The sequence below is a fragment of the Nelumbo lutea genome, chromosome 7 (genome assembly GCF_056320005.1).
Source record: "Nelumbo lutea isolate HS-2025 chromosome 7, American lotus-T2T, whole genome shotgun sequence".
Taxonomy (NCBI): domain Eukaryota; kingdom Viridiplantae; phylum Streptophyta; class Magnoliopsida; order Proteales; family Nelumbonaceae; genus Nelumbo; species Nelumbo lutea.
The window spans coordinates 6,949,280-6,969,854 of record NC_142690.1 but is presented as its reverse complement, the minus strand read 5'-3'; the positions used below and the strand labels follow the sequence as shown (position 1 = coordinate 6,969,854).

At 37.9% G+C, this 20,575-nt stretch overlaps 1 protein-coding gene across 2 annotated transcripts in view; it reads right to left on the bottom strand.

The window, feature by feature from the left end:
* LOC148844875 (insulin-degrading enzyme-like 1, peroxisomal) overlaps nucleotides 1-20,575 on the bottom strand; it is a 134,018-nt gene that overhangs the window by 97,628 nt on the left and 15,815 nt on the right. For both annotated transcript variants that reach the window (XM_088955746.1, XM_088955748.1), the window contains exons 2-6: nucleotides 11,554-11,629; nucleotides 6,517-6,584; nucleotides 5,922-6,013; nucleotides 5,754-5,827; nucleotides 5,612-5,655 (exon numbers count right to left, since the gene is read on the bottom strand). In XM_088955746.1, coding sequence (XP_088811872.1) covers nucleotides 5,612-5,655; nucleotides 5,754-5,827; nucleotides 5,922-6,013; nucleotides 6,517-6,584; nucleotides 11,554-11,629 — 354 coding nt within the window. The remainder of the gene's footprint in view (nucleotides 1-5,611; nucleotides 5,656-5,753; nucleotides 5,828-5,921; nucleotides 6,014-6,516; nucleotides 6,585-11,553; nucleotides 11,630-20,575) is intronic.

The window sequence follows — 20,575 nt, the reverse complement described above, 5'->3', positions numbered from 1 at the left end:
TTGTGGTTTAGCATCAAAATCAAGAAGAACTAGAGTGTGGGGAAGAGTCCTAGTTAAGTTGGACTCTTTGTTTTTGACCTGGTGTTGAGCGCTCAAACTTTACCTTAGAGCTTTCTGCTTTTGACCTTAATGTGAAGAATGCTTTCCTCAATGGATATTTACAGGAGGAAGTGTATATGGATCTTCCAACTAGTTTTTATGGTAATGTAGGCAAGGGAAAAGTATGCAAATTAAAGAAGTCCATATATAGTTTGAAACAATCACCCAAAGCTTGATTTGACAAGTTTAGAAGTGCACTGATTGGTTTTGAGTACACTCAAACCCAATCAAACCATACCTTGTTTGTGATGAAAAGGGGATCTTTGGTGTCAATGTTGATAGTCACAAGGAATGACCTAAGTAAAATTGATACCTTAAAGAGGAACTTGCACCAAGAGTTTGAGATTAAGGACCTTGGGGAACTAAATTATTTTTGGGGCATTGAAGTGGCAAGGTCCAAACATTAGATCTTCATTTCCTAGAAGAATGTGTTGGGCCAACTACAGGAGACAGGAAAACTTGGGTTAAACCAACTAATACACCTATTGACCAGAATCACAAAATTAATACTTCAGATGGAGAATTAGTAAAGGATGTTTGGAGGTATCAGAGATTGGTGGGCCAGCTGTTATACTTGTGCATGACACGACTAGATATCTCCTATATAGTTAGTTTAGTGTGTCAATACATGCATGCCCCACGAGCTCAGCATTGGGAGGCCATTGATAGGATACTTGTTTATTTGAAAGGACACCCAGGCAAAGGGATATTGTTTCCTGACCATGGGCACTTGAAGCTAGAAGCTTACATAGATGTTGATTGGGAAGGGTGCCTAGATGATAGAAGATCTACATTAGGAGTTTGCACTCTTGTTGGGGGTAATTTGATTTCATGGAACAATAAGAAGCAATCAGTTATAACCAAGTCAAGTGCACAAGCTGAATTGGGGTTTGAAAGCTTCTCTAGGTTCAGTCCTTCCTAGGAGAGATTGGAGTTGATGCAAAGGAACCTATGATGTTCTACTACAACAATCAAACAGCAATTAACATTGTTCATAACCCATTTCAGCATGATAGAACAAAGCATATAGAAATGGACAGACGTTTCATAAGAGAAAGGGTGACATCTGGAGAAGTGTGCCTACCACATGCTGCATCTGACTTACAAATAGTTGATGTTCTCACAAAGAGAGTTGCAAGAAATAAGCTTGAACATGATCTACGCAAGTTGGGAATGTGTGGTATCTACTCCCAACTTAATGGGGAGTGTTGAGATTCAGCAGTTTTTTATGTTTTTCTTATTTAAAATTACTAGTTAATGTTATAGGGCCCAAGGCCCATTAGTCATGCTATTTTTTGGGACTACTTTTATGTTGTTAGCAGAAGCCGCCCTATTAAGGGCATATTAGTCATTGTAATCAGTTTTATCTTATGAGTATATTAGATAATGAGTGGGGCAGCCAAATCATTATTGGTTTCTCCCCATCTTTTCTTCTCTTCTCTTCAAGAACCACTTTCTCTTTTCTTTCTATCACTGTTATCAAATCAGATTATTGTTTTTTACTTTCTACTAATAATGTTCTTTTTTTTTTATAAATAACATGGAATTTCATTAAGATTTAAAAGGGAATATACATACAAGCAGAGGAGGTAAATTATCTTAACTCCCTTTAACCAACAAAACAAAACTACAAGAATTGAAAGGGAAGACCCCTGTTGGTTGTAAGTGAGCTTTCACAATTATGTATAGGGCTGATGGCAAATATAAAAGGTACAAGGCAAGGCTGGTTCCTAAAGGCTACATTCAGGGCCTGTTCGTTTCCTCTTAACTCTTATCTCTTAAGAGGAATCTTTTAACTTTGAGAGAAAAATGCTTGTTCGTTTACTCTTACCTCTTATCTCGTAAAGTGCAATCATACAACTTTTTGTTTTTGTTTTCTAATGATATCCCCAAAAAGACAAACAAAAACTCTTATATATGGGGTCAAAATGGATATTTGATAACTTTCATAATTCAAAATTCAGAATTCAGAACAACATTCTATGCATTCAAATATAAGGAGAATTTTTCCCCAATTGCCAAAATGGCATTCATTAGAGTTCCCCTATCTCTTGCAGCTCATTACTCTTGGCCTCTTTATCAATTGGATGTCAACAATGACTTCCTTAATGGTGGTCTTCAGGAGGAAGTGTACATGGATTTCCCTCCTAGCTTTTATAGGCATTTAGCTAGGCGGAGTGTGTGTATAAGCTAAAGAAAGCATTGTATAGCCTAAGGTTGCAATCAAATTGATCTTGAATTGAATAATTCAGGCCCGAGTTCGATTAGGCTCAATTCAAGTTCGATTCTAATCAATCTTGAATCGAGTTCAAACCTCGGGGTAAGCTCGATTAGTTATTCGAGCTCGAGCTCGACCAATAAAAAGTTCAGTTTGAAAGCTCAAGAACTTGGCCCGATTAACAAATGCATGCAGACAGACATACATACATACATACAGACATACACATACATGCATACATACATATATTATGAAAATATATTTTTATATTCTATATATAATATAAGAATATACTATATATTATAAAAAATATATCATATATATAATATAAAGCTATATTCATTTTCAAGCTTTTGTGTCGAACTCAAACTCATCAAAGATTTAATCAAACTAAGCTCAAATTGGAAAAATATAGTTTGAATCAAACTCGAGCCTGAACTCGATCTTTGTAGTATTTTTAGTCGAGTCGAGCCAAGACGTGACAAAGTTCAGGTCAACTCGGCTCAACTACACTCCTAGTATAGCCTCAAACAGTTTCCTTGGGCATGGTATGATATGTTCCTTGGTAGGGATGGCAATTTTCCGGGGCCCCACCCCAAACGGGGCGGGTTTTCCCTGACCCTAAATAGGGACGGGGTGGGGATGGGGAAAATATTTTTTCCCCGAACTGGGGACGGGGCGGGGACGGGTTTTATATATAATTCCCTGAACCCGCCTCGAATCCGAAGGTAAGTTACTAAAATATCCCTAGGTTTAATATTGATATTTAAAATCTCTAAGTTTTCCCTAAATTCTTAAAATCCTAGGATCCCATAATTTTATTTTTGAATTACCCCTAAAGTGTTATAATTCAATTCCTAAAATACCCCCAAATTCCTATATCCTATGTATAAATTGTCCATAAAATAGATAATTTTTAAGTAATTGCCTTAGAGGAGGGAAAATTCGGGGATTCCCCGTCCCCGATGGGGAATGGATGCCCCACCCCGCCACCAAGGACGGGGCGGGTACGGGGCAAAGTATCTTGACTTTGGGGCGGGGACAGGGAGGGGGTGCCCTGCCCCAAACCTGCCCCATTTCCATTCCTATTCCTTGGGACCTTATTGAAGGTTGGGTATACTCAGCCCTAGTGTGACCATACTTTATTAGTGACGAAGAAAGGGCAACATATGACAGCTTTGATAGTTTATGTTGACGATATAGTGTTAACTGGTAATGATCAGGATGAGATTGCCAAACAAGGGGCTGCAAGGCAGCAACTATATTGGGCCTCATTGTAACTTGGGTTGTAATCCTTGGGGACGACTTTCAGGTCATCAGTCTGTAATTAACTCCACATATTTTAATTAATGGAACAATCCTTTTGCTGATCAAAAAAATGATTGAGATTGCCAATTTGAAGAAACTAAGGTATTTATTGGGGATTGAACTTGAAGTGACTCAATGTAAGTATGTTTTAGATTTACCAAAGGACACAAGGTAGCTAAGAGTAAAGCCAGTTGATAAGACTATTGATCCCAATCATGAGATTTACCTATGCATGACTCAACCAAATATTGATTACTATTGAGTATAGTAAGACAAAATATACATGCGCTTGTACCAAGGGTCAAAATTTCACAACGTATTGGCCCATATCAGTCACCCATCGATATGCTACTTTAGGATAAGTTTTGGGGCTTGACCTGTTTCAAGGGGTAGATAGGCCTTAAACCGACCCTATGAACAGGTTTGAAAAAAGAAAAACTAAAAAAAAAAATGAAGCGCCCAATGATACAAACTGATATGTCCCATCCAACGTATCGACCTATATCGATATTTAGAACCTTGGCCTGTACTACACATTTGGCAATAATGTACTCACCCTAGCATATTTGAAGGGTTTTCCTAGAAAAAAAAAATCTTATTTTTTAGACATGATCAAATGAGGATTGAGATGTTACCAATGCTAACTGAGCAGGATGTCTTGATGATAGGTGGTCTATATTTGGGTTATGTGCTTTTGTTGGAGGTAACTTAGTATCATGGAAGAGCAAGAAGTAGTCTATTGTAACTCACTCCAGTGTAGAGGCTGAGTATAGAGCCATGGCACAAGGCTTATCTAACATGTTGTGGCTGTAATTCTTACTTGGTGAATTGGGGATTGCCTAGGAGAAGCATAGCACAAAAGATATTGAGGTAGAACACCACTTTTTCTTATGGAGAAGTTGATGACTGGAAAAGTTTGTGTCCCATAAGTGAAGACCAACTAGTAGTTGGCAGATATATATATATATATATATATATATATGCCCCCACCATTCAAACACGTGGATTTTTCAAATTTAGACATATGGCATTTTCTGAGAAGTTGTTGTTAAAGCCCACAACCAACTATCACCATTCAAACAAGTGGCCTTCTCATTTTTTAGAAAGCTAGACACGTGGCAATTTCTGAGAAATCCTACCAAAGCCCACAATCCACTACCAGGCTACAGCTCCCCACCATTCAAACACATGGCCTTCTCATTTTTCTGGAAAACTAGACACGTGGCATTTTCTGAGAAGTTGTTGCTAAAGCCCACAATCCACTACCACCATTTTCAATCCATTCCTAAAAAAATGCAGAAAATGCAAAAGTGGTTATCAACAACCACTTCTGCCTACATTCTATCAATCTCAGTTAATTATTAACTCTCTACTTATCATAACAAAAGAAAACTATCCATATTCTATTAATTATTGAAAAGATATTTTTTGAAATAAATATTTCTTGAAATTTTAATAATTATTTAAAATATTAATAAATATAAATTTAACAGTATTGATTCCATAATGTAAATTTAACATTACTGATTCCCCGTACTTAGTACGGGGTCATTCACTAGTATGTTCACTAAAGGAGTACCTTGGTTAAACCTACAAAGTGCACTTGGAAAATTGGCTATGATGGAGATCTATTCTCAACTTGAGGGGGACTGTTGATAGATTAGTCTGGCCAGAATATATCCTTTTTGGGACTGTTATCCTTTATATTTTATCTTTCTGATTGGGCCTTACCATTTTGTCTTTATGTAGCACCATTGTATTGGTACCTAGGTATCATAGGAAAAAGTTTACAAAGCAATAAAAAATGCCAATTTTTCATTAACTCTTGTTACATCTTACAAGTGTCAAATCAAGCAAAAAATTTAACCTTAACAGTCTCTATCAGCTTAGAATCAGTAAATACCATTCGATACAGTACTTGGATAAAATACATATATCTTCCCAGGAAAGGGCAGCTAAGGCAGTAAAAGTTACATCAACCAATACCTGATTCATTCGCCAAACATCAGACAACAAATTTTTCTGATTCTCTGGACAAAGGGGAAAAAGGAAACAACAAATTACTCCAAAACAATATAGAATATATTGTAAATTTGGTAATAGAAACCACTAAAATACAACTACATACCAGAATCAACAGCTTTTATTTCCCTCATGGTAGCATCAGGAGACATTAATGGTTTGATAAAGAACTGTGCAAATCTGATTGATAAGAAGAATGCAAAGAATTCACGCTTAGAAAATTTCAGAAGGAAAAAAGTAACAAAACTAGTTCTAGGACAGAACAGCATCCTACCTATCCAAGGCCTCTTCAAAACAGTCAGTGTTAATGTCAAAATGGTAATTTGTGCATTCAGAAGAAGTGAAAGCATTTGTAGAACCTCCATGCTGAGCATCAGCCAAAAAAACCACATCAACAACAAAGCAACAATAATAAAAAACAAGGACAATAGAAGATACCCTTGCAAGGGATAAAAGACCAACAAAATGAAAAATAAAGTTGGCAAGAACGACTAAAGCATATTTTTAATGAATTATTGCTGCAATGAAAATGCTATACCAGTATTTTGAGAGGATTTGTATGCTTTTCATTTCTAATAAAATATCTTTATTGCCGATAAAGAAGAATTAAAAGTTGGTCTAATTGACTACCTTTTTGCTACTGGGTAACAACTTATGCTTATAAAAAACTCACAACAAAAATCATCTACAGAATTAAATAGTATATATACAGGGGGATGCGAGAGAGAGAAAGAGAGAACAAACCACAGTATGGCATCAAGAAGAAGAAGAAGAAGAAGAAGCATAAAGCAAAGGAAGCAAACATCTAAGAAAATCTGAATAAAAGGATTAAGTATCTCTACTATGATATGGAATTATGGAAGCAATACCTCTGCTATGTACTTCGAATAACTGTCTTCCAATGGATACTTTTCACTAGCATAGAAAAGCATATGTTCTTCAAAACAGTAACAAAATACACTAGGATCAGAAGAAAGTTATCAAAAAGATAATAGAGGAAAGCCACTCATTATGAAGTACAGATACCAAAGTTCATCAATTAAAATAAAGGGGAACTTAAGCTACAATTAAACCATTCATAATGTTGAAAAAACAAAAGCATGAAAAACAACATCATGCAATTAAAACCTATCAAATAAGTAAGAGAAGTTTTCAAACAAAATGGAGAAAACTTGGGAATGAGAAATCCAGAGACTATGCACTGGATAAGACCATTGTCTCACCGAATATGGCTCCATGTTTAAGACTTAAGACTGACCATGCATCAGCAGAAGGATTAACAAGAAATCAATCAACATAGCATGAAACTAAAATATAAAATATTTCTAACATGTCTTATTGATAATATTTCCAAGGAAATTTTAAAGAGTTGCTTATAATTTACCAGGACATGAAAAACCAAATCAGTTGTAAATAAGGCAATTCCAAATAATCCATATAAGAAAGTTAAATAACCTACACCGGATATGTTGTTAGACAGTGTATGCCCTCATCTCCAGCTAGACTAATGTAATCTGATATTTATTATTGAATGAAATTAGAACATTATTATTTCATGTGTTTTGGTGTGTTTCTATGATTTACCCCTTAATCTGAACATTTATGAGACTCGTGTTAGTTTAGAATATTCTAGGCCATTTGATAAAATTGGGGAGTTTATCATGTCAAGGATGACACTATTGTACTGCAGAATTGATGGAGAAGTTTGTCTTAACTACTAGGGTCAGACCTAAGGTACAATGAGTGAGTGTTTAGTGAAACACTAGGACTGTTTACAATTATGCCTTGGAGTTTGGAGACAGATGAGCAAAACTACAAAGTTGCGCTTGACTACAAACTTGATAGCGATACTTCATTAGGTGTTCGATTGAGCTGCTTTTGATATAACAACCAATGAGATATACTTAGGATCAAATAACAAGGTATGTTGGAGCAATTAGGAATAGCACTTAAATGGGTGATCATTGTGATAGGATTAGTCACTTTGTCAATTAGACAAAGGAAATATCTTGGAATACACTCTCTTTGATGGAAACTTAAAACTGTTGATAGTGGACTTCAACTTGTTTTAAAGTCTGTTTGCAAAATGTATGTATATGGTTTATTTTATAAAATGGTTTCCAAAAGATTTTAATCCCAAAATCCATCTGAGAAGAGGGTGTGACACTGCATATTCCAGTCAAAAAAGAGGTCCTTCTTTATGGCCAGTGTACTGATATTATTGGTTGAGAAGTTGACAGCAAGTGTCTGGTTAGGTTCAAACCAGATAGGCACTTTTTCTCAGGTTAAACCATTAGGCTTGGGCTCATAGGATGGCAGAAACCCAAACCCCACTTATATTTAAGTATTGGGCCAGTTCTAAGCCCAATAAGATTGGGTGGGCAGTTCACTAGGTTACACTAGTGAATTCAGCCCATATGTTTTAATACATGGGCCGAACCCACATGGTTTAATTTGGGAGCTTAGCGGATCTCACGCCATACAAGGTTCAGGTCAAATAGACTAGTCAAAGGTACGAAATAAAAGGATTACTTAAAAGGTCAAATTTAACAAGAATAGTTTGACTAGGAAGTTGGATATTATGGGTCAAATTAGCAAAAATGCCTATTCTCTCTTGATCCTACTCTAGATCCTAATCTAATTAGGATTATTTCCTAATTAGAAAAATTCTAATTTAGTTAGATATCTGATTGGAAAACTCATTTTAGCAAAATTGCCTATTCTCTCTTGATCCTAACCTACTATTGATTCTTTTGTTTCTTCGTTCTTTAATAGATCCTTGAAGGATTTGCACACCAATTCCCAAATTCTCTCTCTCCCAGGTTCCCACAAGCTTCCTCCTCATTCCCTAGTTCGGTTCTAACTTCCCCTACCCCTTACATTCTCCTCTTGTACACCTGCAGCTAAAGATTGGGACAGGAGTGTATCTATTAAAAACACAAAAAGTTCATCAGTAGCCTTAAAACTAATAATGACGTGCATACCTGGAGAGAAGGTTTCAACAGGACCGCTAGTCTGTACAGCACCTGGCTCGAGAGTCCACCCATTCAAATCAGTTTCCACCAAGCTGGGAATTGTAGGAGACACTTAGGGTAGAGGTTCAGGTTACAAGAGGTGTTTTTCTCTATGTTTTCTTTGCCTTGCGCAAAGGGAGAGCTAGAGACCAACGACAAAAATCCTTTCCCTTGTTGCTCAACCCGGGTACATTTTGATCCCAAGGGATATAGAAAGGCCTCCAATCTATCAATCCATGTTTCGACCTTGCAACATCTATTCCCAGAAAATACTTCAGTTTGCTAAGATCTTTTGTTTGGAAATGATCATGTAGAAAGGCCTTCAATCTATCAATCCCCATACTATCATTGCCAGATACAATAATGTAATCTACATATACCACCAATGAAACCTTTCTAGCTTCAGAATCATAGCTGAATACTAAGTGGTCAACTTGATGTTACTTCATAAGAAAGTATTTTACCACTTCGCTGAATCTACCCAACCAAGCACGTGGAGACTATTTCAGCCTGTAAATTGCCTTCTTGAATCTACACACTTCACCATTCTCCCCCTGAGCAATAAATCCTAGTGGTTGCTCCATATAAACCTACTCAAGAAAATTACCATGTAAAAAGATATTCTTAACGCCAAGCTGAAATAGAAGTCGGTCATACATAGCTGCTAAAGAAATCAAAATTCAGACTGATCCAATCATGACAACAGGAGAGAAAGTTTCTATATAGTCTACTCCATACAACTATGAGTTACCCTTAGCAACCAGTTGAGCTTTCAACCTTTCTATCCTATCATCTGGTAAGTATTGACAGTGTGCACCCACTTAACCTACGACATGCTTAATAGGAGGGAGAGTAGTAAGCTCTCACATATAATTATGTGCAAGTGCAGATAGTTCCTCTTCCATTGCTTGACACCACCCTAGGGAGGTAAGACCTTCCTAGACATTTTTAGGAATAGAAACGGAGGATAAAAGGGAAACAGACTGGCAATAGGAAGCAAATAGATGAGAAACATAAACATAATTGGAAATGGGATAAAAAGTATAACGTTGTTTACCTTTGCACAATGCAATGGGTAGATCAAGGTTAAAAGAAGGAGAAATAACTGTTAGATCTGCCAACAAAGAAGGAATTGGAGGAAGAGCCAGTGCTTGTCGACGAGTATACACTTGCGTGATTGATGGTGGTTCAATAGAAACCTGTGCTAGAGGAGATGAAGGTTTAGACACAATGGGAACTAGGAATGGGGTCATCAACTGGAACTAGAAGAGGAAACACAGGAGGTGAAGGAGGAACATTAGGACCAATGAAGAAAGGACCAGATTCAAAGAAAGTGACATTTAGACAAATAAATGAACATTAGGAATTAGGATTATAGCATTTATACCCTTTCTGGGTCCTAGAATAGACAATCCTCCTTTACTTGTGCTTGACTAGGCCAAATATATCCTATGTAGTTGGTGTGGTGAATCAATATATGCATGAACCCAAAATCTCTTATACGCAAGTTGTCAATAGGATTCTTGCCTATCTAAAGGGATGTCCTAGTAAGGGAATGTTATACTCCAACCCATGGCATCTGAAGATTTAACCTTACACAGATGCAGACTAAGCAGGGTTTGTCGATGATAGGTCTACATCTGGCTATTGCGCTTTGGTAGGGAGCAATGTGGTATCATGGAGAAGCCAAAAACAATCAGTTATTGCTTGTTCTAGTGCAGAGGCAGAATATCAGGCAATGGCCCATGGGGTATTTGAATGTTATGGTTAAAAGCCTTATTATCTGAGATAAGTGTTCATACTAAAATCCCAATAAGACTCTATTGTGACAACCAAGCAGCAATAAACATTGCCCATAATCTTGTCCAACATGACCACACAAAACACATTGAAGTGGATAGACCACCCTCTCCAACAATCTCTCTTCTTCTTCCTCCTCTCCCTTCTCCCATCTTCTATCCTTCCTACTCAAAGTACACCTCCACATTATCTTCCCTAACTTGTTAATGGAGGTAGGGAAAACTATTCATTAACATCTCCTACACACCTCTAGGATGCATCCATCAAAAATCCATGCAAAGACATGACCAACTCGAAAGAAAATTAAAATAGATAAAAATGTAGTTAGACAATCCCCATCTTCCAGCTAAAGAACAAACTTAAGGAGTGACCCTTCAATTCTAGGGTTGTCAATGGGTCAGGTTTGGGTCGGGACAAGGCGATCCCAACCCCAAACTGATTATTAATCAAGACAAAATCACAGACCCAGGGCCAGAGCCATCCCGATTAATAGTCAGGTCCAAACTTGATTTACTAAAAATTATATTTATTTACTTAAATGATAACTTAAAATTTAAACTTTGATAATGTAAGCTCAATAAAAAATGATAGTAAAATACTAAATTATTTAAAGGTTTTTATTAGCAACTAAATTATTTATATGTTAATTTTTGAAAATTAACATTTTTATTTATATGTTAATTTTCAAAAAAAAAATATTTATATGTTGATAAATTAAATATTTTTAACTAATATTATCTCATATTAGTTCTATAAAATTTGGCACTTAAAACATAAAATATGATAAATATGATAAGAAAATTAAGAAAGTCTTGTATAAATAAAATAAATAATCGGTTCCATCTAAACCAGTTCAAGACAGGCAAGAACTGGAACCGACCCAATAAACACCAAAATGTGGTTCCTCCTACAATTATCTTTTTGGTAATAGTGGTTCCTCTTACAATTATGCATGCGAGAACAATTTATTGCATGATAATCAATTTACAAACATTATTAATTGATCAAAGCAAGTAGCAATGCAATACTATTGTTTAACATAGTTAGTACAAGAGGAAAAAATCCACCACTTAAGACATTTCTTCCACATACCAAGAAAATGAGCGAGACCGTCAAGGCCTTCAGGATTGCTAAATGAACCAACACAAACATTCATCGAAGCTGCAGCCTGAAAAAATTGGCATAAAATTTAGGATATGATTCCAAAAAAGCTTTCTACAGTCCTAAAACTTACAAAAAAAATTAAGAGAGAAGAAAAGAAAAATAATGAAGAGATTTTTTTTAAGATAAAATCATCAGCATCATCATCATCCATGCCTTATCCCAAACTATATGGGGTTGGGCACATGCATCCTGTTTCACCAATCCATTCTATTTAAAACTTTTTTAAGATAAATAAAGAAGAAAGTTTTATTACTAAAAATGAGATAATACATCAAACATAGGTGACAAGGAGTCACCCCCAGCAAACAGAAAAAGCAATAGAATAAAGAGAGGTTTACTAATCCAAAATACAAGAAGCCAAATCAAGCATTTAAAGTGTGCCAAAAGTTGGCTCCAAAGTCTTCTTTCCCAAGGCCTTCAAATTCTGGAAGAACCAGCACCGAACCAACTAACTTCAAGCCAATTGCCACCCCAACTTCTTCCATGGTTTTCATCTTCCCCTCAAAGATTCTTTTGTTTCTCTCCTTCCAAACCTCCCAGCAAACAGCAAAGGGGATGCAGCCCCAAATGATTATAGATTTAGGATTTCCATGTACTCTTGGCCAGCAACCAAAGATCTCAACAGGATCAATTGTTACCCATCTGCTCGCCTTGAAGAGTTTGAAAAAGTAGGCCCAAATACCTTTCACAAAATTACAATGGACCAACAGGTGCAAGATTTTCTCTTCAGCCAGACACAAAACGCATCTGTTTGGGAACTGATTACCTCTTTCCTTCTGCATATCCTGAGTAAGGATGCAGCCCATTGGAACCAGCCATGCAAAAGCTTCCACTCTTGGAGGAATTGGTTTCCCCTAAACACCTTAAAATGGTTCAGCCTCCAGGACCTCCACGTGATTCCTCACCAAAGCGTTGTACATAGACTTGACTGTAAATCTTCCATCTTTACAATTTTCCACCATTTGACTTCTGAAGCCGAAGGGTCAATTACCACCACCTGCAACTTTACCAGCAGCCCCACACACTCCTCCATCTCCCAATCAAATAAAGGTCTTCTAAAGTTAGGGCACCAAAACACTGAACCATTGATGATCTCATATTGAGAAGTAGACACTCCTTTCTTGCTCAAACTATGTAGTCCTGGGCAAAGATCACAAAGCTTTCCAACTCCAAGCCAATCATCATCCCAAAATCATACACTAGACCCATTACCCACTCTCCAAGAAAAGAAAGGATGCATCAATGAATTAAAAAATTCATAATTCCCTTCCACACACTTACCCCATAAGATGACCTCACTTCCCTCACATCCCCCAAGGTTCACCCCATACTTACATGCTACAACCCTCCTCCCTAGAGCTTCCCTCTCCCTCCCAAACCTCCAAAGCCACTTCCCCATCAAGGCTTTATTAAAGATTCCCACCCTTCTCACTCCCAATCCCCCCATCATTTTTAGCTCTACGCACCAAGTTTCACTTAACCAAATGGAATTTCTTTTTCTTTCCACCTTAATGTTCCATAGGAAGTCCCTTTGTAGCCTCTCAATCTCTTCCACCACCAAAACTGCTGCCTTTATGAGTGAAAGGTAGTAGATTGGAAATTAGAAAGAACACTTTTTATTAATGTTATTTTCCCCCAAATGACAGATATTTCCCTTTCCAGCCTGCCAATCTCTATTCAATTCTATATAGGACAGGTTGCCATGTGGAGGAAGCAACCACCCTAACCCCAATTGGAAGCCCCAGGTAGGAAAAAGGGAATTTTCCTAATAAACATCCCAAAGCTCCAGCGCACTCCTCCAAAACAGACTACTGAATTTCACCAACTCCTATCATAACACTTTTTCTGAGATTAATCTTTAAACTTGACAACAGTAAGAAGCATTTGGGTATACCCTTTAAATTATAAACTTGCTCCACTGAAGCATCCAAAAATATTAATGTACGAATAGCAGTAGAACTCTCAAGTTTCAAGTCCTATGGTAGATCCAAGGATCAACATTCCACCATACATGCTTCATAATAGCACAGGGTCCAACCAACAATCTTAGATAGAAAGTATCCATGCACACTAGAAACCAGAAGGAATGCAAACCTGGTAAATAATAAAAACAAGGATAATGAAGATGACAATAACAAGGATGATGCTTATGACTAACAACAATTCAAGCAAATGTTGTTGCCATGTTAGATGGAAGCAGCCTTGGAAATTTGGGACCTTCTTGCAAAGGGGAGCATTTAGAGATGAGGATGAGAATGTATTGCTATGTTTTCCAGACCAATTGGAGAAGGAGACTCCTTAAGAGAGGAACTAATGGCAGCAATCTATGTGGTGCAGAGAGCAATGGAAATGAAGGTGGAGAAGATATTCATTGAAGGTGACTCTCAGGTGGTGATAAACTGGTTGCTCAAAAAGGAAAGGGTTCTTTGGAAATATAGAAATGAGATTAGAAAGTTCAAACAGATGACAAGGAACTTCAAATTCAGAGTAGAATTTGTTTAAAGGTCCGCAAAGGGGGAGAAGCAGTAGAGGCTGGGATCTCAAGGGATTTATTTGTACCCCAAGGGCTTGTATATTGATTGTATATTTCTGTTTATAAATTAAGGAAATTTTCATGTTATAGATCAAAAAAATCCAAGCAAACTAATAATAAAGAAGTAAAAAATGAAGTTCACCACCTTTTTGTCACCCCATACTTTGTCTGAGGATACAAAAAAAAAAAAATACTAAGAAACCCCCTACTTAACCAACCAATGTACCATGTTAGTAATATTGTAAGAAGAAATTATGACTATATTTGTTTCTCTACCTTCTTTGTGGGCAATATACATTAATAGTTGGCTTACCAAACAAATTAAGTTTCCCAAGTGAAAAGAATATAACTTGTTTTTAATGTTAACAATTTGAAAATACCTAAACTATTATAATAATGTATCATTGTTAAAATATTTTTGATGTACCCCTAGAGTACAAAAATATTCTAAAACCCATGTCAATGTATAAGGTCATTAAACCAAATCTGAAAAAGGTCCAAATACACACAAGTAACAAATGAAATCATTCTAAATTTTTAGGATTTTAAGAAATAATTGAGAAAACCTGCAGAATTATTTCTGAGGATTGAGACCCCAATATATATTGAATTGCTTAGTCTCAAATAAAACAGGCCCAATGAAGGCAAGCCATAACATTTCTTAAGTTGCTCTGACTCCAATCACAATTGAGCTGATACAGGCAATCTCAATCAATTTTAATCAGTGTTTTAAAAAGCATTGGAGGCATATTCCAGGTGAGCACTAAGAAAATGCCTGGAGGCGCAGCCTAGAAGCATATAGACACTTGAGACATATGCCTCCAGCATTAAGGCATACACTTCCAGCATATTAGTATGAAGCATACATCTTCATTACGCTTATAACATGGTCACAGGTTACACAATAAAACTTCTGGAGGCCATAATTTTGTGTTTGGTTGCCTGATTGGGGTGATCATTATAAGGATTGGTGATAACTTTTCAAGATTTATGCATCCAGTTAGAGTCAACCAAACAGGGGTAATTTAGTCTTTGTATGTCTCCTACATAGACAGGGGCATTTCTGTCTTTGTATACATGTTTTATCAATTCTAAATTAATGGTCGACTGGGTTGGACTTTTGAACTTCTCAGTTTGACACTGTTCTTCCTCCTCCTCCTCCTTCTTCTTCTCTCCTCTCTTCTTTCTTCTCAGTTCGGATGAATACAAACATGGTATCAGAGCGCCACTGATAAAGGTAGATTGCAGCCTTCTTCGTTATCTCTTCTCCTTTCTTTCGTTTTTTTTTTTTCTGGTGTGCGAAATCTGGGTTAGAAGACTGCGACAAACCCAGGTTTCTGCTGCAATTTCTAGGGGTTCGGTAGGTTGACCTCTGGTGACAGTGGACAAGTGCAACAGTTCGAGTGAACAGGGAAAAAAAGAGAGTTTTTTTTCATGTGGACTGCTGTCACCATGCATGACAGCTGTGTTTGTCGAGTTGGTGCAGTAGTGGTGGTGTGAACCTTCGAATGAGCAGTTTCAAGAGGGATTTTCTGTGTTTTTTTTCTGCCTGTTTGCAGTACAATAGTGTTCAAAGTGACCGAATGCATGTTAGGGCAAACTCGTGGTGACTATTAGTGTGCTGGTGTGGTAGTTGAAGAACAGTAGTGCAGTGGTTGGATCCTCTTCTTCTTGTGTGTGTGAAGGGCAGAAGCAGTTTCGCAGATTGAAATGGCGTCGGTGGGTGATTCAAGTGGTGACCAAAAATCGAGTGTGATGATCTCTGATTTTTTGAGTGTCCAGATGACATCCATCAAACTCAATGGTGAAAACTATGTTCCGTGGGCCAAGTCGGTGGAAGTGTTTTTGAAGGCTAAGAAGAAAGTGAAACATGTATGGGAGGAGAAACCGAGTGCTGAATCCCCAGGTTTTAGTGATTGGGAGCAAGAGGATGCTCAGATCATGACGTGGTTGTGGAACAGTATGGAGCCTAAAATCAGTGTTAATTTCATCAACAAGGGATATATGGGAACATACCAAGAAACTCTATTCTGGACAAGACAACACTACAAGGGTTTATCAGCTTTATTAGGAATACTTCAATTTGCAGCAGGGAAATCAGACTCTTGAAGAATATTATGCCAGTATCAAAAATCTTCGGAATGAATTTAATGTCTATCATCCCTTAACTCCAGATGTCAAAATTCAGCAGCAACAAAGGGAACAACTAAATGTTAAACAGTTCTCAAAGCAGAGTATGAACCTGTCAGAGCACAGATATTAGGGGGATCTGCTCTCCCTACTCTAGAAGAAGTGTTTGCCCGTCTTCGCAGGATATCTCTTAGCCCCACAGAGAGTAACATAACTTCCAACTGATCAGCACTTGTTATCTCTCAAGGTGGTTCTTATGGGCACAGAGGAGGTGGTCGTACAGTTAAGGGAGGACGTGGTAATCCTATGGGTGGTCGTAGTAGTGGAGGAGGTTGTGATTCTAGGGAAGGCCGTGACAGAGGAAGGGGGAGCACAACTAGGAAGTGCACACATTGTGGGAGAGAAGGGCACACAGTTAACTTCTGCTATGATCTGCATTGCCCACCATCCACATGGGCTAATCAATGCAGCTGTTGGTGGTAGTGAAGTTAGTGATACTGAACCAGTTGGTCCAGTATCTTCTACAGTCACAACTAATTCTGGAAAGGAGATGATGAGTATTCCAAGAGAGGAGTATGAGAGATTCCTTCAGGCCACTTCACATCAGAACACCGCCACCCTCGCTCATTCAGGTATAACTTGCCTAGCATCCAAACCCTCACCCTGGATAATTGACTCTGGAGCCTCTGATCACATGACCAGGACTCCAAGTGTGTTTTCCTCTCTTTCACCAATTTCTACATCAAATAATGTTACCCTTGCCAATGGATCTACTTCCCCCATTTACGGTGTTGGTAATGTGACCACGAAATCTCTTTCTTTATCGTCTGTTTTATATGTTCCCAAGTTTCCTTTTAATCTTATGTTTGTTAGTAAACTCACCAAATTCCTAAATTCTTCTATCGCGTTTTACCCTTTCTCTTGTGTTTTTCAGGATCTAACGACAGGGAAGAAGATTGGTGAAGGGCATGAAGCTAGCGGATTGTATTATCTTGACGGTGGCGGCTCTACAGTTACACTTCAAACCTCCTTGACTCCTCTTCAGTGGCATTGTAGACTCGGCCATCCATCTCTTAAAGCTCTCAAGCTTCTTGTTTTGTCATTGAGTCATTTGTCGTCTTTACAGTGTGAATCGTGTCAGTATGGGAAACACCATCGGGTTTCCTTCCGTCCTAGAGTTGGTAGTCGTATGTTGAGTCCTTTTGAGTTAGTTCATTCAGATGTTTGGGGTCCAATTAAAATTGACTCGTACAGTGGTTACAAATATTTTGTTATCTTTGTTGATGACTGTTCAATAATGACATGGCTTTATTTAATGAAAGAAAGAAGTAAATTATTTTCCATCTTCCAAAAATTTCATGTTGAAGTGCATACACAATTTGGTGTTTCACTTAAAATTCTCCGTTCTGACAATGGCAGAGAGTATTTTCTTTCTTCGTTTCAGCAATACTTGGAACAACATGGTATTATTCATCAAACATCTTGTGCCCACACCCCTTAGCAAAATGGGGTGGCCGAGAGGAAGAACCGACACCAACTTGAAACAGCTTGGTCTCTTCATCATATGAATGTTCCTAAACAGTTCTGGAGTAATGCAATACTTACTGCTTGTTTTCTTATTAATCGCATGCCCACGTTCATTCTTGATGGTCGTTCTCCGTTCTCCATCTTATTTCCCACTTTGTCTCCATATCCTCTGCCTCCCAGGATCTTCGGGTGTGTGTGCTTTGTTCAGAATCTTGGTCCTGGTTTAGACAAGTTGGATGCTCGCTCCATTAAATGTCTCTTCCTTGGCTACTCTAAGACCCAGAAAGGGTATAAATGCTACAATCCTATTACTCGGAAATCCTTTGTTTGTCCTGATGTTACATTTTTTTAATCGGTGCCATACTCGAGTTCTGATATCTCTCCTTCACCTACAAAGGTTCCTCTTCCTCTTCCGGTTGATACTTCCCTTCCGGCAGTTCCCATTATGCCTAAGTCTCCACCTCTCCCAATGCAGGAGAATACTGAAAAACCACCAATTCGTCAAGTGTATACTCATCAACAGAGACCGTTTAGTTGCACGCTACATCCCATATTCAATTATGTTTTTGTATCTAACCTTTCTACTTCCCATCGCAAGTTTATTACCCTGCTGTCCTCTATATCCATACCTAAGGATGTTCAGGAGGCTCTTACCTCGCTACGGTGGCGACAAGATATGGAAGAGGAACTCTCTGCTCTTCATCACAATCATACATGGGAACTCACCAATCTTCCCCCAGGTAAGCATGTTGTCGGTTGTAAATGGGTGTATGTTGTTAAGTATCTACTAAATGGGAGAGTGGAACGTCTAAAAGCCCGTTTAGTTGCGAAAGGGTACACTCAACTTTATGGTGTAGACTATGTCAAAACCTTTTCTCCAGTTGCAAAGATTGGCTCAGTACGTGTGTTGATTTCCTTAGTTGTCATGCATGATTGGCCTCTATTTCAACTTGATATTAAAAATGCCTTTTCTCCATGGTTGATCTCCTAAAGGAAGTGTACATAGAGCAACCACCTGGTTTTGTTGCTTAGGGGGAGGATGGTAAGGCGTATAAGCTCAAGAAAGCGATCTATGGGCTTAAACAGTCTCTTCGTGCTTGGTTTGGAAAATTTAGTGAAGTAGTGAAGGGATTTGGAAAGAGACAATGTCAAGTTGACCATTCAGTATTTAGCTATGACTCTGTGGTCGAGAAGATCTTGCTAGTAGTTTATGTGGATGACATAGTCATAATCGGCAGTGATAGAGTTGGGATTGATAGATTGAAGACTTTCCTTCAAGATCAATTTTAGACAAAAGATCTTGGGAAGTTGAAGTATTTCCTGGGTATAGAAGTTGCTATATCAAAGTAAGGAATAAACCTCTATCAACGGAAATATGTCCTTGACCTATTGGAAGAAACAAGGTTACTAGGTGCTAAACCAGCTGAAACTCCCATGGAATTGAATGTGAAGTTGGGAAGTGACACAGATGAATTGTTTGATAATCCTAGTAGGTATAGAAGGCTAGTGGGGAAATTTAATTATCTAACTATCACTAGGCCTGATATCTCATTTGTTGTCAGTGTGGTAAGCCAGTTTATGCAGAGTCCTCGGGTACCTCACTGGGATGCAGTTCTTAGGATTGTATGGTATTTGAAGGGGGCTCCAGGTCGTGGGTTATTGTACAAGCAAGGAGGTGATCCTGAAATAGTTGGATACACTAACACAGACTGGGCTGGCTCTGTATCAGACAAAAGATCCACTACAGGTTATTGCACCTTTCTTGGAGAAAACCTTGTGACATGGAAGAGCAAGAAGCAGACTATGGTAGCTAGGAGCAGTGCAAAAGCAAAATACAGGGCCATGGCACACACTGCATGTGAACTAGTGTGGTTCAAGAATCTATTGCAGGAAATTGGGCTCTCAATAAGAAAACCCATGCAGCTATACTATGACAACCAAGCTACAATTCACGTCTCATCCAATCCAGTGTTTCACGAGAGAACTAAACACATAGAGGTAGATTGTCACTTTGTAAGGGAAAAGGTCATCAATGGTGTGATAAGAACAGAGCATATGAGAACAGGTGATCAATGGGCAGATCTATTCACAAAAGGGTTAAGTTCGGGAAGAGTGAGCTATACATGTAACAAGTTGGGATTATATGATATATACTCCCTAGCTTGAGGGGGGAGTGTTAGAGTCAACTAAACAGGGGTAATTTAGTCTTCGTATGTCTCCTACATAGACGGGGGCATTTCTGTCTTTGTATACATGTTTTATCAATTCTAAATGAATGGTCGACTAGGTTGGACTTTTGGACTTCTCAGTTCGACACCGTTCTTCTTCCTCCTTCTTCTTTTTCTTCTTCTCTCCTCTCTTTCTTCTTTCTTCTCAATTCGACTGAATACAAACACATCCCAATGCACCTTGCCCCACTACTTTTGCCAAATGAAAACCTTTTTGGCCTCAAATCCCAATTTTTAGCATTTTTATAAATAAAAAAATTAATAATTGAAATAAAACATAAAACAATACTTATATTACATGTAATACACACACACACACACACATATATATATAAATACCGTAAAGAGATTGGGCCAAATGTGCCTTAGTTTTATTTTTAAAGAAAACTGTAGTGGGCCTTCTTATGGCCTATGGGCCTATTTTTTATTTCTTTTGTTTATGCTTAAGTCAACCTCCCAACACTCTAGTTCCTCATCTTTTGGAGCAGAGTTGATCGAGGCAGTTGTTATCAAGTTTACATCCTTAATCTGC